Source organism: Microcaecilia unicolor, chromosome 1, assembly GCF_901765095.1.
Source record: "Microcaecilia unicolor chromosome 1, aMicUni1.1, whole genome shotgun sequence".
In the NCBI taxonomy this organism is placed as follows: domain Eukaryota; kingdom Metazoa; phylum Chordata; class Amphibia; order Gymnophiona; family Siphonopidae; genus Microcaecilia; species Microcaecilia unicolor.
This window is the reverse complement of record NC_044031.1, coordinates 230,597,701-230,621,529: the sequence shown is the minus strand read 5'-3', so window position 1 is coordinate 230,621,529 and position 23,829 is coordinate 230,597,701. Positions and strand designations below refer to the sequence as shown.

At 39.9% G+C, this 23,829-nt stretch overlaps 1 protein-coding gene across 2 annotated transcripts in view; it reads left to right on the top strand.

Moving 5' to 3' along the window:
• The window catches only part of LOC115470991 (band 4.1-like protein 4B), a 245,430-nt gene that overhangs the window by 173,174 nt on the left and 48,427 nt on the right, over window positions 1-23,829 (top strand). For both annotated transcript variants that reach the window (XM_030204656.1, XM_030204665.1), the window contains exons 7-10: window positions 18,975-19,095; window positions 20,200-20,287; window positions 22,111-22,199; window positions 22,642-22,711. In XM_030204656.1, the coding sequence (XP_030060516.1) occupies window positions 18,975-19,095; window positions 20,200-20,287; window positions 22,111-22,199; window positions 22,642-22,711 (368 nt within the window). The remainder of the gene's footprint in view (window positions 1-18,974; window positions 19,096-20,199; window positions 20,288-22,110; window positions 22,200-22,641; window positions 22,712-23,829) is intronic.

The window sequence follows — 23,829 nt, the reverse complement described above, 5'->3', positions numbered from 1 at the left end:
TTTTTGGATAAGTGGGCAGCCATTTTAAACACATATTCTTTGGATTTGATGACATTGATAATAAACTATTCAAGAAACTTCTACTACTGTGTTGCAATAGCCTGATTTAGCACTGGGTGAATTACAAACAGTTATGGACCTGACACAATTCCAAAAACATGTAGACCATAACCAGAAATCTTTGGAGCATTTTCATACAAACCTTAGAGCTACCAAGATCAAAAATTCCAAAGAGAGAAAGATGACTACAGGGTCCTTTTATCAAGCTGCGGAAAAAAAGGCCCTGCGCTAGCGGCAGTGGCCATCTTTCCCAAGAACTAGGGCCCTTTTTACTGTAGTGGGTAAAAAAGCCCCAGCACACATGGCCATGTGGTAGGAAGCCCTTACCGCCATCCATTGAGGTGGTGATAAGGGCTCCTGCGCTAACCTGGCGATAACTGCCAGGTTATCGCCACACAAGCCATTTCTGAGGTTTTTCTTTTTCCCCTGGAAATGGCGTGCTCGGGACAGGACTACTGCTGGCAGCCGCGTAGGGGCGATTGTAGTCTCGCCACTGTAAAAGGACCCCTATGTTAATAATAAAGTCTATCTCTGGGTGAATAAATACTGAACTGAGACTAGCGAGGATGCAAGCAAAGCTATTGTGGTATTACTAGAAGACTAGACTAGTTCAGGTGAGTTAGGAAGTGGTGACACTAGAGAGCGTCATGCCTCCTCATTTTTACCCAGAGGGGCCCAGACTCAGGAATACCAACACCGACAGTACAGATGCAGAGGTTGACAGTATCACAACGTTGAAGATTGGAAATGATTACATACCAGCTCCCAGAATCCCAAGCATCTTTAATGGTTAACATCTCAGGTTTTAATGCCCCTGTATAAGTCGTTGGTGAGGCCCCACCTGGAGTATTGTGTTCAATTCTGGAGACCGTATCTTGCTAAGGATGTAAAAAGAATTGAAGCGGTGCAAAGAAAAGCTACGAGAATGGTATGGGATTTGCGTTACAAGATGTATGAGAAGAGACTTGTGGACCTGAACATGTATACCCTGGAGGAAAGGAGAAACAGGGGTGATATGATACAGACGTTCAGATATCTGAAAGGTATTAATCCGCAAATGAACCTTTTCCGGAGATGGGAAGGCGGTAGAACTAGAGGACATGATATGAGATTGAAGGGGGGCAGACTCAAGAAAAATGTCAGGAAGTATTTTTTCACAGAGAGAGTGGTGGATGCTTGGAATGCTCTCCCACGGGAGGTGGTGGAGAGGAAAATGGTAACGGAATTCAAACATGCGTGGGATAAACATAAAGGAATCCTGTTCTGAGGGAATGGATCCTCAGAAGCTTAGCCGAGATTGGGTGGCAGAGCCGGTGGTAGGAGGCGGGGCTGGTTGGGAGGTGGGGATAGTGCTGGGCAGACTTATACGGTCTGTGCCCTGAAAATGACAGATACAAATCAAGGTAAGGTATACACAAAAAGTAGCACATATGAGTTTATCTTGTTGGGCAGACTGGATGGACCGTGCAGGTCTTTTTCTGCTGTCATCTATTATGTTACTATGTTACTGAACTTGCAGCTGATCAAAATGATATACAGAATAAGGGGTTAACATTTGTCCCCACTTCTTTCCACGATGCTTTTGATACTTGTAGAGATAAAGCACGTATTACGGATCTTCAGGTTAAACTTTATTTTGCAAGTAATTCAAGATGGATTCCCCTGGGCTCTATGGACAATCATATTTCCCTATTTAGAGATTTGCTGCTCAGAAGTCTAAAGATGTTGGAGAAGAAACCACTTTGGAGCTTCTAATTTAACACAAGTCAATGACAAGCATTAATTACTTTGAGGAATCATCCTGATGTCATCCATCCAGCTGATAAAGGTGGAGCCACAGTCTTCTGTCAGAAAGATAAGTATATTGGGGAGGCCAGAGCTCAGACAATACTAAACGTTACACAAAATTACCATCAGACTCTACTGAGGCTCTCAAGATGGATATAGTGAAAGTAATATCTGATGTTTGTGGATAAAGGATTTATTACTAAAGCAGAATCAAGATTTTTGATGCAAATACATCCTAGGATTCTCATATTTTATTTGGTTTCCAAAGTACACAAGTCTGTTAACAAACTTCTTGTATGCCCCATTGTATCTCTTCGTTGGACCATTTTGGAACCTTTGCCAAAGTTTTTATTGATTATTTTTTGAAACCTTTTGTTAGTAGAGCAATGTCACATGTGAAGGACACTATAGAGTTTTTGATCAAAATGAGGGATGTATCCTCTATTAAGTCTACTGGTTTTTTTTGTGACCTTCAACTTGAGATCGTTGTATACCTCAATCAGCTGCTTTGAGTATGTGGAAAATGTTTTGAATCAATGGGGTGATCCTTATTGAGTTCCCACAGATTTTTTTTGTATCCTTAGCTCAGTTTGTATTATATAGAAATTATTTCAAATTCAGTGGGGGTTTTTCCTTACAAATATATGGCACTAAAGTGGGAACAGCCATGGCACCAAGTATAGCCAGTTTGTATGTGTCTCAGTTTGAAGACAAATGGCTATATTCTTACCATTGATGGCTCCATATTTAAACTTGGCTCCATTTCATTGATGACATATTTATGGTGTGGTCATCCACCCTGGAACAATTATAGTAAATCTACTACTACTAGTACTACTAATCATTTCTATAGCGCTACTTGACGTAGGCAGCGCTGTACACTTTATATGCAGGTACTTTCTCTGTCCCTAGAGGGCTCGCAATTTGTTTTTGTTCCTGAGGCAATGGAGTGTCAAGTGACTTGCGCAGGGTCACAAGGAGCTGCAGTGGGAATTGAATCCAGGTCACTAGGCTCAAAGCCTGCTGCACTAACCATTAGGCTACTCCTCCACAATTCATTGAGTGGTTAAATTCTTTGGATATTAATTTTCAATTTGAAATGCATTGTCATCAAGAGAACATTTCATTTTTGGACGTGTATGTCTTTAAGCAGCATGATTGTTTGAATACTACAGTATTTTCTAAATCTACAGACAGGAAGAATTATCTCCGTTATTCTAGCTGCCAGCATATGAATTGAAGAACTCATTGCCCATTAGCCAGTTCCTCAGGATTAGATGCATTTGTTCCACCGATGAGTAATATAGAAGTGAGGGTTAAAATCCAAGTCTGTGGCATGAAGATAGCCCACAGTGGTCATCAAGAAAGGCATATTATAGAGCCCTTTATGCTAATAGGGAAATTACTATTGCAAACGGTTCAAACAGATGAAATGGATAAACAAGTTTGTGTGCTTCAACACACTGTCATGGTCACTCAGGTGGCACGAATTTTACACCGTCATTGGCATATTTTAGAATTTCATCCTGTTTTTCAGGCAGGTCCATGTATAGCTTTTTTAGGGGTTCTAATATTCGGGACAGTGTGGTTAGGTCTGTCCTTCAGGAACTGATTGGCCAGAATGAGGGAAGTCATCAGCCTTGTGCACAATGTACTTTTTGTAGTACGTCACTTAATATAACTAAGTAGATTCATCTTCACACTCTGAGAACGTATACACTGAGAACAAACATAAAATGTGATTCTTCATGTACAGTATATGTTATCATTTGTTTTTGTTGGTCAGTTTGTGTTGGGCTCACCAATAGAAAGATAAAAAGATGCCTGACTAAACTTTGGAGTAGGTTTCATGCCGCTACTATGACAACATCTTTTTTTATCCATGTGATGCAGTAGGTAAATTGTAATAGTTTAAGAAGCTTATGGACTGTTTACAAAGTAATGGAGAAGAGGTAAGTCTTGATTTGAAAAGCCCTGGAATGAGGGGACATAGGAAGAAGATGAAAGGGGATAGACTTAATCAAAGAAAATACTTCTTTATGGAAAGGGTGTTGGATACATAGAACAGCATCCCAGTGGAGGCAGTAGAGATGAAAACTGTATCGGAGGACAAAAATGCATAGAGGCAACCACGTGTAAGGGAGATGAAGGGATAGTAGATGGTATGGCTGGGCAGACTGGATGGGCCATATGGTCTTTATCTGCTGCCGGTTTCTCTTTTTCTACATCACTTTGTGCTCCTCTGTTCTGAAGGGGAGACCAGCATGATGATTTTCCAAAGCATTCTGCTAGGAAAAATAAAAGAAAAACACAAGGATCTGCATTATTTTCAAACTTCTTCCATTGTTTGCAAATTTATCTCATACTTGTTCATTGTGGATATCCTGAAAACTGGCTATGGTGCCTGTGTTCTGCTTACTTTCCAATCCAAAGTTTCTCTTCTTGGTGATCTTCCATTCTCTTCCTATCCTCCCAGGGACTGTTCTTAACCTGTGTTTCTTTCCCCATGTTCCTTAATGCTTTTTTAACCTGTTTTCTTTCTACTGCTAATTTGTGAAGACATTTTTGTCATCATAGCGCAGAGGGGTGCTGTTTGATTGCTGTGATGACAAATTACCATTTGATCTAAACAATTCTTTGCAAAAGTTGTTATACCATTATATGTTTTTTTTTTTTTTTGTTTTTTTACATTCAGCTTTGAGAAGTATAAATATAGTACATGTTATACAGATCAGTGAAACAATGAGAGAGAAGGATTACAGAAATAATCAAACAGTAAGACTAGGAAACCAAAATCTGTAAATCTTCACACACCTGATTCAGTGCCACAGAAAGGCAGTATATCAAATCCATGACCCTTGATGAAAGCCCATTTTGCTAATTTAACATATGAGAATCGTTCAGGATGACCAACTTTGCACAGAGAGATAAAGCAGTTTTGCCATTCATCCTGGGAGAATGGTTGGTGAATGCCCTTGAATACCCTAGTCAGTCCCAACATGAATCCAATAAAAAAGCTGTTTTGCTGTTAGTCTTGCCACAGATTAATTTCCAACCAACTTGAACTAGCTGGAGTATGAAGATTGAGTAACTTAAGATGCGTTGGTTTATTTTTATTTTTGCATATTTCTGTAATTTTGGGGAGTTATCTTTTATTACTGTCAGCCCCAAACTGATTCTGGTAGAAAATCTGTGGCACGTTTATGACTTGAGTCGCTATAACCCCAGTCTGTTTCTTTGAATAATTTTATTCCAGCATTCTTTTGGAAGCAGCATGTTCTCTGTTTAGACTTTTGCTTCAGATTTACTTCATAGTACACAAAGCATGATTCCACCATCCAGGAGTATTCATAAAGAGTCCACCTATGTCCAATCACAGTAGTTATCAGATATGAATACTCCTGGATGGTGGAATCATGCTTTGTGTACTATGAAGTAAATCTGAAGCAAAAGTCTAAACAGAGAACATGCTGCTTAAAGAGTCCACCTATGTCCAATCACAGTAGTTATCAGATAACTACTGTGATTGGACATAGGTGGACTCTTTAAGTTATGGGATTTAAGACAAGTTTTGGAACCAGAGCTAATGGCTTGCTGTGATAGTGTGAAGACTTATGCAGTCAAGATATTGGCTACTCATTCTTACTTTTTAAATAGTTCTATAATTGTTCTAATCACTGTTTTGTTGATCTACGCAGCATATTCTGTGTTTTCAAACTCCTATTTTAATGTATTTTTAAATTGTATTTTTAAACTGCAGAATATGAAAAACGTACAAGGATACTTGCAAGACACTGTATATAGCAGCATTGTGCACATCTCATAACACTGAAGAAATAAGTAGCATTGAGTCTTAAGCATAGCATTAATACAGTATACTTTGCAACTGCATTTAGTAGATTTTTTAGTCTACTAAATTTATCTGGATATATGGCCTATAGTAATTGTAAAACAATGGATTGTGCGGTCATCATGTTACTTGGTCTATACTGGCTTTTTAAATGGGCATAATTGGGGCTGCAAAAGAAGTGTAGTTTTTCCTGTAGTGAGAGGGTTAATATGTGGGGTTTTCATTGTCTTGCATGCCTGAATTCTTCAAAATTCAAAGTTAGCAATTAATATTTACAGACATCATATAGTCCAGCTAGAACATAGGTACCATTGAGTGAGCCTAGCAAAATGCCCAGAACTGCTCAGTGGTAGGCACTGCCTGCTGTTGTGCTGCCTGGTGTCTCTTTCTATCCCTTTCTCTCTACCCTGCCCCTGCAGAAGTGGCATCTCTCTCTAGCCCTACCTGCACGCTTCTCCAAACATGTACCTTCTGCAGGAGTGATGAAAACAGGTGACCGGCACACCAGGGCCTTCCTTTGCTGTATCCCACCTACTCTGTTGTAACTTTTTACGGTGGGGTGTGGTAGAGGAATGGCCCTGGTGGGAGGGAGAGGGAGATGGAGAACCACCAGGGGAGGGGGCATCAGGGTAAGATACGGAAAAATGCTGGCCTGGAGTTGGGGGGGGGGGGGGGGCAATGATGGAAGGGAGAAGAGAGGAAGAGATGCTTTGTTATGCCTTAACTATACCCCTGAGGCAGCCTAATAGTGTGTGAAATGTGGTCCACATTGGGTACTTTTGTCAATAAAAAAACTTTGTGAGAACTTTACTCTGGGATCTGCTGTTTTCTTCAACAGAGTAAGGATCAAAAAGGAGAGATGCTGAATATGGGTTGGGGAGGGGGCGGATGATGATGGGGTCACAGAGGGCAGATGCTGAACTTGGGGGGAGGACAGGCACAGGTACACAAGGAGATCCTGGACAGTCTTGAAAAGGGATATAAAGGGAAGATGGATGGTGAACATAGAGAATAAATGTCAAAAGGGTAGAAGACACTACAAAGAGAATTTAAAAACAAAGAAAAGCAGCAAAGAGACACTGGGACCAAAGCAATGGTCAGACAAAGGTAGCATTTTTTTCCCCTGAATTTATTTATTGTAGTATGTCGGTTTGGGAAAATGTGAATCTCTTATATCTTGCATTTCAGTTTCTGTTTTTGCTTCTATGATAGGTTTTCTATATTGGTCTGGAATGTGTTTGCCTTGCAGGATTTGTTTACTGGAGCTCTGAAGGGGTTCCTCCCTCCTCCCCCTCCACCTGTCTAGTCCCCCCACCACCTTGGGGAGAGATGGTGTTATAGGGGACCCATCTTAATTTTTCTACCTGGGGCCCATTCAGTCCTAGTTGCACCATTGGTCTAGCTACACGTAAACATGCAAGAATATCTTGAAAAAACATAGTCAACTTATTTCAGTGTTCTACAAAATCTACGTCTAATGCATTATTGGTGCAAAACATGTTGCTATAAATTTTAATACCAGTCATCTTTAGTCTATCCTGTAGGATTGTATAATCCAGTGTCAAATACTATGGTTTGAGATGACAAAATCACTACTGCACTAGCTTCTTGATTAAAGTACATCTTCAGATCATCAGTTATTGAGACTAATACAGTTTTTGTACTACTTAATTTCCTTAATACTGATTAACAAGAATCTAATATTGAAATCTTAGTATTCTGACAGTTGGTTTAACATGGCTGTCATCAAATGTAGTAGATCTGCTACTAAGTGATAATTCTACTACACATTTTTCTTTAAGCAGTTTATTTTTAATATTGAATTCATCACAGTTCTCTTTAAATATGGAGGATGAGAAGCATTCTTGGAAGGATAAATTTACAATCCAAATCACTATGCTTGATGTGGCCCAGTTTCACCTACAAGGCTGCGTCGAGGGCAAGGTGCAAAACCTACCTCCTAATGTAGCAGAAAAAGACAAATAACCAGAGAAGTTTCCTTCACAAGTGCTGGCTATTTGCTCTTTTCTGCTACATTAGAAGGAAGCAAGTTTTGCTCCTTTCCCCGCTGGTTACCCCTGATGCAGGTTTGTTGCTATGCGAATGCCAAAGCTTCCAGTAGCAGTGGAAATGAAAACATTTGAAAAACTGAAATTTAACTGCCCCTTAGGGAAACCTCTGCAGAACATGAAATAATGTAAGAATCAATGTCGAGCATTGAACCCAAGGAGCTCCGAACCCTTCAGTCTCCTAGGTTGCATCCTAGACTGGTCTAGCAGGAATTGGGTAAAGGAAACTCTCAGGTATGCATAAATTTCACCTTCCTTATCATCCTGCTAGGACAGTCAACACCAAAGCTGATCCACCAGGGTGAGAGGCAAACAATGCCCCCCCCCCCCCCCCCCCCCCCCCCGAACAGCCCTGCCAAAGTAACTCTTACTTCTGGCCCAGATATCAGCCTTATAATGTTGGATGAAAGAATTGCTGCTTTGCTGCTGGGGGTCACTGTCTTAGGCGGCTTCTTAGGCAAAAGCTGAGTCCTTGTAAAACGAGTACTGGGACACAGTGCACCTCCTGCTGGTCGAGAATATACACTATTTCAATAGCTACCTTAATGCACCAGCGAAGACTTAGAGGCTGCCCATCCCTTATATAGATAACTAAAGAGCACAAAGAGATGATCAGATTTCCTGAAGGAAAACAAAGATAACAAAAGAGGATTCTGTGACCATCTAGCTTATGCAGATCTTATCCAACCCTCAGGCTTCTGAAAGGATGGAAGAAAAACCACCTAATTCACATGACATGTTGATACTGTGTTTGGCAAAAAAAGATGGAACGGTACAAATGGAAACTGAGTCTCCCAAGAAAGACAGATAAGAATCTCTACAGGAAAGTGCTTGTAACTCTGAAACCCTCCTAGCTAAATGGATAGTAACCAGAAGTACCATTTTTGAAAGATCTCTCAGGGGGGCTTTTGCAAAGATGCTCGAATGGAAGGCATGCTAAGGCCAACAGCACTAAATTAAGATCACCCTGGGGCAAGATTGCTCTGTAAGTTGGACAGCTTAACGGGCCACAAAAAACGTACAACATCCAGCTGGGTTGCTATGGAAAGACCACTTAGCTTGTCTCTGAACCAAGAGAAGGCTGCTACTTGTACCTTAAGAAATTTAAAAGCAAACTCTTACTATAAAACCCATCTGTGAAAAAGATAGTAAGAGAGATTCATTCTTCAAGGGGAAAGATTGTCAACTGAACACCAGTACTCAAACACATATTTAAACACAGGGGTTCTTTTAACCAGTGGTGCCTGCACTAGAGGGTGACTAAAACTGGGTTTTTCACTTTTGATCAAAACTGAATCTGTAGCTGAAATTTGCCACACATTTTCTACCAAAACTGAAACAGGTATGCCCCTGCCTCCCCTTACCGACACATTGGGGCAGCACTCCCTATTGGCTTGGGAAGGAAACCACAGACTGCGTGCAAAACGCTTCTGTTCCTGCCAAAATGTGAGAATAAGACCAGTGTTAGGGAGTGGCAAACAGGGCAATTGCCCTGGGCCCCCCATGCTACAGGGGAATCCATGCCTGCCTCAAGCTGAACCAGAACTAGCCAAAACATCTACATCCTGGAACCAGGGTAACTTGGCATTTTTCTGTTACTGAGTGTGATTTTCTTTCAGAAGAGGTACAGCACGCTGGAATCCTGATGCAGGCATTTCAGCCGAAATACACTGTGTCGAGTCGTGCTTTTTCCAAGTGCATTTGTATATTCCACTGACTGGTTTTACCTTATCTGAAATTATTAATAGATAGAAGTGACAGTTTTTATTCTTTGACTCTTTTTTGGGACCTCACTCTATTCTGTTCATGCGCTCGCTCGCTCTCTCGCTCTCTCTCTCGTTATATCTCAGGTTAATCAGAAAGCACAGGTTCTTTCAAGTATATGTAATCTGCTAAATAAGAAAATTTGACAATTGTACTTTGGCATATAGAGTAGAAATTTAAACTAGAGTTGTTCACATGTGCCATCAGTTTAGCACCCATGAGCACATGCTATTATACCACAGATCTCACATTAGTAACTCCATCTGTTAGATTCTTAGCCCTCTGCCAGATTGGGAAATCCTGTTTCTGGATGTATCTCAACTTAAGCTACTACTGAAAAGCTGTGAACCAGCGGAGGATGACGGGGAAGCTGTCATTTCAAGGAAGGGAGGGGGGCCAGGGCTGCGTAAAGTTCTGATTTCAATGCAGTGGGGAGCGGTGGCGGTGACCTCGGGCGGGGGGTGTCGCTTGGCTGCTCTGCGCATGCTCTACCGGCCGATTATCCGACGGTTTTACGAAGGATTAGAGAATGCAAGTGAGCTGCAACGAGCAGCTCATTTGCATTCTCTTTCCTTCATGCATAGCCGTTCCCTACCGATTTGCTATGGAATTCGGTACGGAACGGCTCTAACGACGACTTTAGTGCATCCCCCCTGGGTTTGGAGGAGTGAATAGAGGTGTTCAAAAGCATATTAATGTGTGGTCTGTTCATATCAGCTGCCTTCCTCAGAATCACGCAGAAGACTGTAAAGCTACCGATCACAGCTCAACTGTGATTGGTCACAGAGCCTGTCTGGCGCCTAAAAGGGCTATTCTGATTCGGAAACAAAGAGCCTCATTCCTTGCTTGCCAATCAGGATCACCCTTTTAGGAGCCAGACAGGCTCCGTAACCAATCACGGCTGAGCTGTGATCGATAGCGTGCCACAGGCATATGTAGCTCACATCGGTGCCACTATGCCGCTACATGTAGACTCGTAGAGACTATTGCGGGAGGGTGGAGGTGCGCTCCCTGCTCCTTGCTGAAACACTTGCTCCAGCGCTTGGCATGAACTCCCATCTGTGCCCTGTGGCACCCCTGTGAGTTCACCGTGGTGCACTGGGGTGCTGTGGCGAACAGTTTGGGAAATGCTGTTCTATATATTTTATAAACGGCTTGCTGACTTATTGAACACAAAACCTTTTGTAAAATACAATTAGAGCTGCACAAAAGATATAATTACTTGGAAGCACATACAGTGAGAATAACCATTTTGCAAACAGCACTGAAAGACAGGAGTGATGTCATTTGGGACTTAGCATGCATAAGCATCCAAGGAGAGCCCACAGGGGAGCTGACTTCCAAAGCTCAAAATATTTGCATATTATTGGGTGAGAATCCATAATTGGATGTTCAACAGATGTTTGTTTTGAAAATGATAAAAATTTAAATTAAAAAAAAAAAGACAGAGCCTTCAGTAGGAGAGCCAGTATGGTATTTAAGAAATAAGGTTTGGTACCTTGGGTGGGAGGTGATGGGATGGAGCTTCAGTTTTGTCACTAAGTTTGGGTTGTAGATTATTCATGTTTTATATGTTTATAACTTTTGATTTGCATTTGATTTGCTGTGATTTACAATTTTCATTGTACTTAATTTCATTGCATTTAATTTGCTGTGTCCATTTGTTTTGCAGTAGGATAATATAGATATGTGAATTGAAATTAAATTTTGCTCTGGAATTCAAGTGCTGTGTACATATGTTTCACTGTCTTTGGACATGATGTGTGGCGGGAGGGGGGAATAGATTGGCCGAGGATGTGTGGAGACCTGAGTGGCTGGGGGGGGGGGGGGGGGGGGGGGGCGCGAAAAATTGCTCAGACACTGTGTGCTGTGAACCGAAAAGGTTTGTGAACCACTGATATAGAGCGTTTTTGCCATCCAAAATTGGCTTCATAGCAGGATACCTATGTAAGAAGACCATTATGATGCCTGTTTTATAAAGGCAGTATAAAGATAAGTGTCTATTTGCCTTTATAAAATAGTTTCCCAAGTACAGCCCAAATTGTGCAGAAATGCCAGTGTACAAATTTGCTCCTGATCTGAAAGTGTAAATTTGTTGTATATATGCATATTTTATAAATACATACTGTGCCCCAGGAATGCCTATATGCAGGTCACATAAAAGTAGGTGTGCATTTTGTATGTGCATACTACCAGGGCTGTGGAGTCGAAGTCAGAAGCAATTTTGAGTGGAACCGGAGTCAGTATATTTTTACCCACGCCTACTCCAGTGTCAAAATAAAAATTTGCAATATATATATGTAAATTATTATATCTATATCTATCTTTTATCCTGGATCTAAAGTACTGGTAAATATAAGTTATATTTACAAGTACTTTAGGCTTTACATTTTTTGTTCTGGATCTAATATCAGTAGGAGTTGGAGTCAAAGGTTTGGTGAACTGACTCCATAGCCCTGCATACGACTTATGTGGTCATGCAACTTTATGAACGCCTTTTTCTGCATGTAAAATGGACTTCACATGCAGAAAACACTTTATAAAATTACCCCATTATGTATAAATGTATGCACAGTACAAAAATCACATAGCTAAGTTTCTAGAATGCCAGTAATGCCATTTAATTTAATAATGATCATCTCCAAAAAAAACTAATTCATTTGTTTGCACAAAATATGTAATAGTTTTTCAATTTTATATAATAGAGTACAATCATTTTAAATAGAGTGCCATCATAAAAATGTACAAAGCAGCAACAGGAAACTTCATTCACCAAAGCTAACTCCATTGATCATTTTAATCATAGGCCCTTTAACAGTATATTTTCTCAATGTGTCTCATCTTCAAAGTGTTTCTGTGTTTCCAACAACCATTTTTCATAATGCAAACAATATTTCTTCAAAACTGTTTAACAAAAAAATCATATTTCTCCTCAAAAAGTGGAAGCAGTCTGTTGCTATTACATCATCTCAGTATGCATCCCTGATGTGAATTCATGTTTCAAGTGATGTCACTCTGCTTCAGGAAGTTATTCATCATTCAGTCCTCCAAAAAAAGCTCCTGCCTGAACCACGTAGTGACTTTTGGCGATTCTGTGAAAAGACAAGATGGCGTCAGTGTATGTATCTTCAAAAGACAACCGATCGAAAGTCTCCAAATTTAACAGAACTAATGTTTCCTTGTTTACAATACTGATGACCATTCAGTTTCCAGATTTAAGTCTATAAGGCTGAATAGGTTGCAGAGCAAAGATTTATTGCTCCCTCCAAGCCAATTGGTAGCTGCAATCCCTACGCAATATAGTTGAAGTAAGTGCATCAATAACTATCAGCATTGCTCAAATGTATGTTGATATTGCATTAAAGAAAGGTAACCATTTTTACAGTAACTTCCATAATGTTCACCCTGCTTTGGTGCTTTTTGGGGCAGAATCTAATTATTCTTTGATACAGCCCACATATCCTAAATTACAGGGACATATTATAAGGTAGATCACATAGTCACAAGAGCCAGGAAATGTGATACATAGCATTTTCCAGTTCTAAGATGAATCCTCTTGTAGAGCAGCATGAGCAGTCTTATCTTCAAACTCAGAATTACAATGGTGAGATAAAAGTGTTTTCTCCCTTTTGTTATAAGCAATCACTAAAGGATCTCCAAACACCTGATGTGGTCTCAGGACATGCCAGTAATAATGGATCAATTTCACAATACATTTAGGTGCAGACATCTAAGGAAGAACACAGACAAATTATTTTTCATTTCCTTGCCTGCATTATAGCAAATAGTCTGTATTAGCAATGTGAGCTCTCCAATAAACTTTTTAAATAGACAACATAAGGCGGGGGGGGGGGGGGGGGGGTCCATCCCAGCCTGGTTTTCAGGATTTCCACAATGAATATGTGTGAGATCTCTTTGCATGTAATGGAAACAGTGAATGCAGATATATCTCAGACATATTCATTGTAGAAATCCTGCAAATCAGGCTGGGTTGTGGACCCCTTAGATAGGGTAACCCTGAGTATGAAGTTGTATCTTTAGTTCTTTAGTCTGTTGTTCATAATCCTGTGCTGATGTATGTTTTCTGAAGGCACAGATATAGTCCTACTGGGAGGCGTTCTGTTTCAGAGATTGTGGATCAAAGCTGTCCAAATGTTATAAGTTGTTTCATTCCACTGCTTTATGATACACGATTGTAGTTAGGGGAACCACTTCTTGTTAGAACGTCTAAAAATCCCATAGTGAATTACAAGTTGGCATCACAAGAATTCAGCAGAGCAACAAAAGCAGTTAAATCTGAGAAGCTGTCCAAATGCAGAAAATATCATCCAAGAAATGCTTCCAAACAATATTTTCTGAAAATATACTGAAGGGTAAATATACAGAGTTTCAAAATCTGCTACATATGAGGTAGTAAAGAGGCCAAGGATTTTCCTGTTGCTATCCCATGAATTTGTTGATAAAAACAGTCTAATAACAGACTGGGGTTACCCTAGGTCTTTTATTTAAAAAAAAATCTTATTAGAGAGCTCACTTTTATAATAGAAATTATTGGTTGCAATATAAGGAAAAATAGGGAAAAGAGAATTTGATTTGTGTTCTTCCTTATATCTTCATCTAAATGTATTGTGAAGTTGCTTTGTTATAATTGGCAGGTCCTAAGACTACATCAGGTGTTTGTAGAGCCTCCAGTGATTGTTTATACAAGAGGGAGAGGGGCGTTCTTGCATTTATCCTATAACTGGGAAGTGTTATTCATCCTATTTTCAGATTTCCTGTGACTCAAGCTATGTGGTCCACCTTATGATTCTTTCCTGTAATTCAAGCTATATGAAGTGTATTCAAAGAATAATTAGATTATGTCAGGGCTTAATTTGTAGACAGAAAAAGAAGTGGAACTGTCAAGCCTGGGGAGGGCACATGCTGGACAAGCAGGAGCAACAGGAAAAGAGGAGCAGGATTAGGGAGCAGAGTGACTGTGCTCTGCTCTAGGTGTATTCCCTCTCTTCTGCAGGCTGCCTGGAAGGGAAGGATTGAAGCAGAACACCCCTGCTATCCTGGAGTCTGAAAAGTTGTAGAACTTTTTTCCAGGTCATTCCCCCAGAAATTAAACCATGGTTTATGCCTCAATAATCACCGAAGCAGGGTGAATAATAAGGTAACTACTACACCAATGGTGGCCCATTTTATTTGAGCAGTGCCTTAATTATGTTGCGGACAAATTGCAGTTTCCACAGACATTTTGAAGATGGCTTATAGAGATCAGTTTTCATAGAGCAAAGATCCACTGCTGTTCAGATTTAATCTGGAAATTGAACGGTTATCTATTTTGTAAACAACAAAGTTTTGAATTTGGAGACTTATGATTGGTTGTCTTTTGAAGACATATGCACTGACTCAATCTTGTCTTTTCACAGAACCACCAAAAGATGTTATGTGCTAGAGGCAGCAACCTTTTAGAAGAAAACTCTCTGAGGCAGTGATATCACTTGAAACATGAACTCATGTTGGTGATGCATGTTGAGATGATTGAAGTAGTAGCGACAGACTGCACTCTTTGAAGATAAGTATGACATTTTTTAACAGTTTTGAAAAAAATACTGTTTCTGTTACTATGAAAAAATGACTCTTGGAAACACAGACATTTTGAAGATGAGCCACACTGAGAAAATATGCTATTAAAGGTCTTTGATTGAAATGATCAATGGAGTTAGCTTTGGGAGATGGAATTGCCTGTTGCCGCTCAGTTTGGGTGTTTTTTTTTTAATGATGATATTATTTCAATAAAAGTTTTATTCTATTGAAAAACTAATGCACATACTGTGCAAACTTTGAGTTTTGGGGGATGATTATAGAGATATAATACTCATTACTATTGGGATCATATTGATTTACTACTTTTACAGGATTTAATAAACCATAGAGATGGACCAAAACCATGTTTTTGTAGAAGGAACTATGGAATATTATAGCATGTAACTGATTACATGAAGAATTTCGACATTCTCCATTGCTCTCAATCGGGGTTCCGTGTGCAGTACAGTACCGAAACTGTATTGATTACCCTTCTGTCTAATTTCAAAAGAGAATTGTCTACTGGGAACCAAATCTTATTGCTCCAATTTGTCATGTCCAGTGCATTTGACATGGTGGATCATGAGCTTTTAATCTACCTGCTGAACACATTCGGAATAGGAGGGAACGTGCTAAACTGGATCCAGGGTTTCCTATCCTCCCGTGCCTACCAAGTCAAAGCTAATTCCATCATTTCTGCACCATGGAAAGCCTCTTGTGGGGTACCTCAGGGCTCACCCCTTTCTCCAATCCTTTTCAATGTAATGCTGATTCCGCTAGCAAAAGCACTATCTTAACTTGGCCTTAACCCATTCATTTATGCGGACGACGTGACCATCTACATCCCTTTCCAGTCAACGATGGCCGAAATCTCTGATAAAATAGATGCCAATTTTTCCATCATGGATTCCTGAGCAAAGGCATATCTGTTTAAGCTTAATACAGACAAGACACAATGTCTCATCCTTTCGTCCCAGTACACTAAAGTTGTTCACAACACATTCACCGTTAAGGACTGCAAACTTTCAATCTCAAATAGCCTGAGGATCCTTGGAGTTGTGTTGGATAATCATTTACGCCTGTACAATCAAGTGCATATCATCATGTGGAGGCTGAAGCATATCAGGCATTTCCTACCACGGGATCTTTTCCGTACCCTTGTTCACTGGCTGGTCCTATCCCATATAGACTATTGCAGCGGGATCTATGCCGGTTTCCGGGACTATATTCTGAAAAGGCTTCAGACGGCTCAAAACACGGCTGCAAGACTTATCCTAGGGATATCTCGGTTTGTTCCTGCTCAGCCACTCCGTTTTCAATTACACTGGTTGCCTGTCAAAGACCGTATTACATTTAAAATCTGTTCACTTACACACAAGGTAATATATGGAGAAGCCCCTGAATACATGCATAACCTAATCGATCTGCCATCTAGAAAGGCCCTCAGATCTACAAGCACCTTGTTCAATCTTCATTACCCCACCTGCAGGCACGTAAAATACAAGACCCTTCATGCTTCTTCCTTCCCCTACATCAGTCCACAATCCTGGAATGTTCTGCCAAGACAGCTTAAGGAGCTCATCGACCATCAACAGTTCAAGAAGTACTTAAAAACCTTCTTATTCGCCAAGGCTTATTCCCCTGGCTCCTTCATTGTTTAACCTCTCTCGCATGTTGGCTCTTCACCCCTCTCATTTACCCGTGTCATTCCGTGTTCCTTCCCCTCCTGTCACATTCTGTTTCTGTGCCATCTCTGTGTTGCATTGTATCCTTTTGACTTAATGTAAGCCACATTGTGCCTGCTTATGTGGGAAAATGTGGGGTAAAAATGCACTAAATTAATAAATATTAGAATCATTAGGCCCATGTGGTCTGTCTGCCCAATTGTAGTTCCTGGCCTGTGCTCATGCCCCACTTAATATGCATCTTCTATGCCATGCCCATGTTTTCTTGAATTCTGTTAAATGTTGTCTCCCGTTGTTCAAATTACTGGGAATGTATGATCACTGTCATCATAAATGCTTTTGGCTGTAACAACTAAGCAAATTCTATAACATCCCTTGTTCTTTTTCTGCTCTCAGACTGTGAAGGTGAATAATTGCAAATTGATTTCCATTCTACTTTATCTTAGTGAATCTTTTTAGAAACCAGATTCACTCTTTGTGAAAGACGGTATAGCAAATCTTTTAGTAGACCAAATTATTGCGTGGTTTGCTGATTGTGACACTGTATCATGGCATTCTTTGCCAAGTGGTTTGGATTTTATGGCAAATATGGTAGCTGCACATAGCATCTTAAATATTTGTTCCACTTCACTCAGTATTTTATAGACCTCTATCATATTTCCCCTCAGCCGTTTCTTCTCCAAGCTGAAGAGCCGTAGCTGCTTTAGCCTTTCCTCATAGGGAAGTCATCCCATCCCCTTTTATCATTTTTATCGCCCCTCTCTGTACCTTTTCTAATTCCAGTATATCTTTTTTGAGATGCGGTGACCAGAATTACACAGAATGTTCAAGGTGTGGTCACACCATGGAGCGATACAAAGGCATTCTTGTTTTTGTTTTCCATTCCTTCCCTAATAATTCCTAACATTCTATTTGCTTTCTTAGCTGCCATAGCACGCTGAAGCAGAGGGTTTCCACTTGTATCATCAACAATGATACGTAGACCGTTTTCCGGTGTGGTGACTCCTAATGTGGAATCTTGAATCACGTAGCTATAATTTGAGTTCCTCTTTCTCACATGCATCACTTTGCACTTGCTCACATTAAACATCTGCCATTGGGATGCCCAGTCTCCCAGTTTCATAAGGTCCTCTTGCAATTTTTCACAATCCTCTTGCGATTTAACAACTTTGAATAACTTTGTGTCATCAGGAAATTTAATTACCTCACTAGTTATTCCCATCTCTAGATCATTTATAAATATATTAAAAGGCAGCGGTCCCAGCACAGACCCCTGGGGAACCCCACTATCTACCCTTAGCCATTCAGAATTCTGACCATTTAACCCTACTCTGTTTTCCTTTAATGAGTTCTAAGCCACATTACCACCTATCCCATGACTTTGATTTCCTCAAGAATCTTTCATTAGGTACTTTATCAAATGCCTTTTGAAAATCCAGATACACAGTATCGACTGGCTTACCTTTATCCACATGTTTATTCACGTCTTCAAAGAAATATAGTAGATTAATGAGGCACGAGTTCCCTTGACTAAATCCATGTTGGCTTTGTCATTAATCCATGCCTTTGTATATGCTCTGTAATTTTGTTCTTTATAATAGTCTCTACCATTTTGCCAGTCACCTACGTTAGGCTGACCAGTCTATAATTTCCTAATTCACCTCTGGAACCCCTTTTAAAAACTGGCATTACATTGCCCACTCTCCAATCTTCCAGTACCATGCTTGATTTTAAAGATAAATTACATAGTACTAACAATAGCTCTGCAAGTTCATTTATCAGTTCTATCAGGTTCTGTCCTTAGTGTGTGTGTGTGTTTCTTTCAGTGTCATGTATTATTCAATGGTAAACAGTTTCATATTAAACAATATTTATGCAAATGTTAACATTATTCACATTGTGTAGTTTTAATTTAGTTGTGCTTTACTTGTAGACTGGTTCTTTCAGTTTTTAGTGCAGTTTCTCACGTAGGAATGACATTTCACGAAGTGCATAGAATAGGCTTTTGATGCCATCCTCTAGGGCTTTGTGGCTGGAATAAAACATAATTCTGGAATTGCATTTTTTTCATACAACTTCAGAGACTTGAATTTAACTGTACATTGGCTAGCATTGGAGATGTATATTGTGGTGGTGTTTTCAGTACTTGTTGACCTTTGTTTTGGGATTCGTGAATGGTTTCAGCTGAGCTTGGAGAGTGCGAGCAGCCACATCACACACCAGAGCTGGTATCTGAATTCCGATTTATTCCAAACCAGACTGAAGCTATGGAGCAGGACATCTTCCAGAGGTGGCAAGAATGGAGGTATTGTACCTTTGCATAGTTGGTAGGTTTTTAATGTAGTTAGATGCTAATAAGCATTGTTTCAAATTATAAAATGTGCCTTGAGATAGTAATTCTAAATTTTACTTATGAAGGTGCCCCTAGAAAGACAATGTAAGTGATTGTTTGCATGATCAGTATTGTTTAAATAGATATAGATCTTAAATAAAAGTATTGGTCTATGTTCGTTTTTATTTATTTTTACTAGAACAATATGGCCTGTATGTAATGGATGAGGATAATTTCTGATGTCTCAGACTCTGGGCAAGATGCACAAAAGTCCTCGTTAGAGTCGTTCCGTACCGACTTCCATAACGAATTAGTACGGAACGATTATGCATGAAGGAAAGGGAATGCAAATGAGCTGCTCGTTGCAGCTCACTTGCATTCTCTAACCCTTCGTTAAAACCGTCGATAGCCTGTAAAGCATGCACAGAGCGTTATGCTGGCTGCTCTGCGCATGCCAAAAACGTCAAAACAAAAACAAACACGTCCTTTATGGATAGCCTTGCCCCGCCCGAGGTCGCCGTTGCTCCCCGCTCCCCCCTGCATTAAAATCGTGACTTTTTTAGGCAGCCCCAGCCCCCTGCATTAAAATTGTGACTTTTTTAGGCAGCCCCGGCCCCCCTCCCTTCCTCTCTTTCTCCTTTTTTAGAAAAAACAGCTTCCGCCATCCTCCGCCCCGTGCCCTGCCGCCCCCCCTGAGGTCATCGCCGCCGCTCCCGCCCTCCACCGGGCCCCCTCCGTCTGAAACCGGGCCCGTACAGTGCCTCTCACCTCTGTGTGGAGGCGCTGCACGGGCAAGAACAGCTGATCGCCTCCTCCAACGTCCCTCCGTTCCTCCTGGGCCCGCCCTCGTCTGGCGTTAGTACATGCCAGGGTTAAAAACTTGTTAGTTAAAGGTTCATTAAAGGCTCGTTTAGTTTAGTGCATCTTGCCCTCTGTTCACTACAGGCCCTGTCACTCATTAATCATTGAGTCCTCACCAAACCCAGTTCCTGGATCATTTGCATTAATGTTGGCCTGGGGTGGGAGGAGTCATATAACACATAGCTTATTCTGCACTTGAATTTTTCATTTTCACAGAGGCAAGACCCCGGCACAAGCAGAACTCCACTATTTAAATAAAGCAAAATGGCTAGAAATGTATGGTGTAGACATGCATGTAGTTAAGGTAAGATATTTTTTTTTACTGGTCTATGTTTTAGCAACATATAAGATCAGCACCAAAAATAGACCAAATCCTATATAAAGGTTACTGAAACTTGAATCATTTCATGCAGTTGTCTCTATCGGTACTCTTTATTCAAAAGTTTACAACAGAATGTATAGCTTTCATAAGAATCCAAAATCTCAAAGCTGCTTTGATATCTGTACTGAGACCAGCAGCTCACTTCACATAGGCCATTTTAAGTCCTTACTGATCTGAGCTGAATATGAAATGTCATATGAGTTTCTGTGAAGGTGACAACTTGCTATACATGCCTCAGCAACAGAATACATTTTCCAACATTTGACCTTTGCATTTGATCCTGCATCTGATTTTGCGCCTCACCAAGGACCTATTACCACTAATGAGTAGGTCCTCCAGATGAGTTGGTAGATAAAGCATGTCTTTCTCCTTTATTGATTTCTCCTATGCATTTGGTTTAAAGGGCTTAGTCGTGGAAGCACAGGTACAAATAATACATCATAGTTAAAACACGTTAACTGCTATTTAAAAGCTTGTTCAAAAAATGTTTTTAGCTGTCTGTGGAGCATTAACATATGTCACTCATGTAGAGGGAGTGAAAGAATTGTATAAAGGTGGCTCAGTAATTGAAAAAGCTCTGAAACGTGTAATCACTTTTCTGCTCTTGCACAGTGGTAGAATAAACAGTAATTCTTGTTGGCTAGAATGCAGCACACAACTTGCATCATACAGGCAAAAAGTTCATTAGTTAATGATAGGCTTATAAACCCAGCTACAAACATTTTGAATTGACACTGAAATCTCACCGGCAGCCAGGTGAATGTGATCAAACTACTTAATTCCAAAAGTAATTAATGCATGCAGCATTTTGAATAATCTGCGTGAATTTAAGAACTTAATTGGGTAAACCCAATTACATTATATTGTCTAGGTATGTCAAGCTTGGATTGTTGCTCTAGGAATAGTCACAATTGCCTAAGTGTAATTTTTAAAAAGGGGAGAGAGTGCTACATTCACAAGCTTCACACTTGAGTTAGAAAATCAGTAATATGTAGGCATATGCAGGTTGAAATTTTTAAGGAGTTCACTTGTGAAATTTAAACACCAATAGATAACAGGTTTGAGGTGGATTTGATTGCCCGTGATGGGGGCATGGCTAGGAGGGAAGAGAAATATTTTTGAAAATCAGTGGCTGGGATGTCTTAGGGATAGAGGCTAAAAATCATAAAATATGGGAAGAATCATAAAGTGCCACTAAACTTACTATGAACCTACCGTGATGCTCATCTTCTTACTAAATACATTCTGAAATTTGGTCTTTAGAATGTCCGGTTTAATTAATCAGGCTCTTGATATGTTGACAACCAAGTGACCATCCACACACAGGATCCATTTCTTTGGATCTGTAAACAGAATCCTCAGTACATATGTGAAATAAATCTAATTACATAGGAAAATAAGTAGACATATTCTCATGGTAACAAACATACCGAGGGGTTAGATTTGCATATATTTGAAACTTGTGAGCAATAGCATCAATCATGTTGAATTAAAATGTGTGTTAATTCAGTCCCTTAGCATGTCTGCTATCATGTGTTCAGTGTATGGGTATGTATTTTCCTGTATAATTCCAGGTCCAAAGAAACTTCATATTAAAGAATATTAAAAGCTGTAAGTTTTTCTTTATTCAGCTACATCTTAAAAGTGCAAGTTATATTTTGACCACAATGTTGTGAGCACTTTCTAATTTGAAACGTGATCCAGGGCTGTTGAAATGTGTAATGATAAATTTCTATATTTTGTAGGGAAGGGATGGCGGTGAATACGCTCTTGGACTGACACCAACAGGCATACTAATCTTCGAAGGAGTTAACAAAATAGGTTTATTTTTTTGGTAATTTGATCATTTTTTTTACATGGCCTTGGTTACGCATAGATATCTTTGTAATAGAACATAATGGTGATTGACTATTAATTTGAAGTATAACACAAAATTTGTGCCATTTCATGATAAACAGGCTCCACTGGAGTATAATTGGTCACAAACCTTAGTCTAGATGTGGGCAATTATAGATGGAGCTCACTTTGAAAAGTACTTCTCTCTGTGTCTCTGTCTGTCTTTTTGTCTGTCTGTCTGTCTGTCTGTCTGTCTCTCTCTCTCTCTGTTTATTTAAATAACTGGAACAAAGAAATTCATTTTCTGATAAGTGGAAGAGTGTAGAATTTTATGCAATTCTGTACTTGAAAGGCAATCTACAACTAAAACATTAGTTGTTTGTATGTTCTAGGAGCTTCCAAGCTATACATTAAAATTGTTTTCTGTTTGTTATGTTTAGGCCAAAAATAACTAAAATGGACTTTAAAAAGAGCAAATTAACACTTGTGGTTGTGGAAGATGATGATCAGGTGAGTTATACATTTTTAAGCTTTTATTTTATACCCATGGTTTACGAGGATACTGTTGGGTATTAATGTAAAAAATATTTTTAAGACTCAGCATGCTTTATAGGTTTAACTTTGTCTGAATTACTGGGGAACCTTTTGCAGAATATTTGCCCAGTGAGTATGCATGAAGTTTACATGCTCTGAAGACCTGGTAATATGTAAATTTTTCTTTCATATTTACCATGAATAATCTGGAAAACTCTGAATTGGGGAGGGAGGGTTCTTTGACAAGGTGAAGAAGTCCTTATATAATTATTTTTTTGTAACTTATTTGCACCAAGTAGATTACAGTGGATTCTTCAGTGTACCAGCCAATACAAAAGAATCTTTGTTTTTCAGACCCCCCTCCCCCCCCCCCAATATATCTACATCTGTAGCCTGCAAAAATTGCTGGAGCCACAAAACATTAAATCATCAATGCTCCTCACTGAAGACAAATCCCATCCTCAATACAACCTTCCACAAAATCCTCTCGGAAACTTAAAAGCCCTTACCTCATTTCCTATTCTAACAGTTGTTGCATAAATGAGTTCCTACCTCCTCATCCCCTCACCAGCTACCATGTTTTTATTGCTATTTTTATAGTACCAATAAATCCTATTACAGCAATTTCTTCTATATATACCTTTTAAAACTCTCCCAAATTTACCAGTGATACATCCTGTGACACCTCTCTACTGCTATCCTACACATCACCCATATTTCTTTAAGCCTTGCCACTAAATCCTCTTGTGGGTGCATTCTCCTGTTTCCATTTAGCTGCTAATAGCTTCTTACAGTCATCAAACGTTAAGCCACAAATTTCTGTATCTTCAAATCCTGTCCCTCCCAGGTGATATCCATCAGCAAGCATATTTTTGGTCACTCACAATACCTTCACCTGAAATCCTCTGAACCAACCCTAACACCTCATCCTCAAATTTCCAAACCTTGGCACGGTCCCACTATACATGGCGGAAGCTTCCCTCTTGACCATCTCCCCTCCCTCCCACCTGCTACATTCAACACAACAAATAATAGCAGTTTTCTTGCAAGTCTAGGGACGACCAAATTTAAGGATTTGGACGTCCCTGACCGTA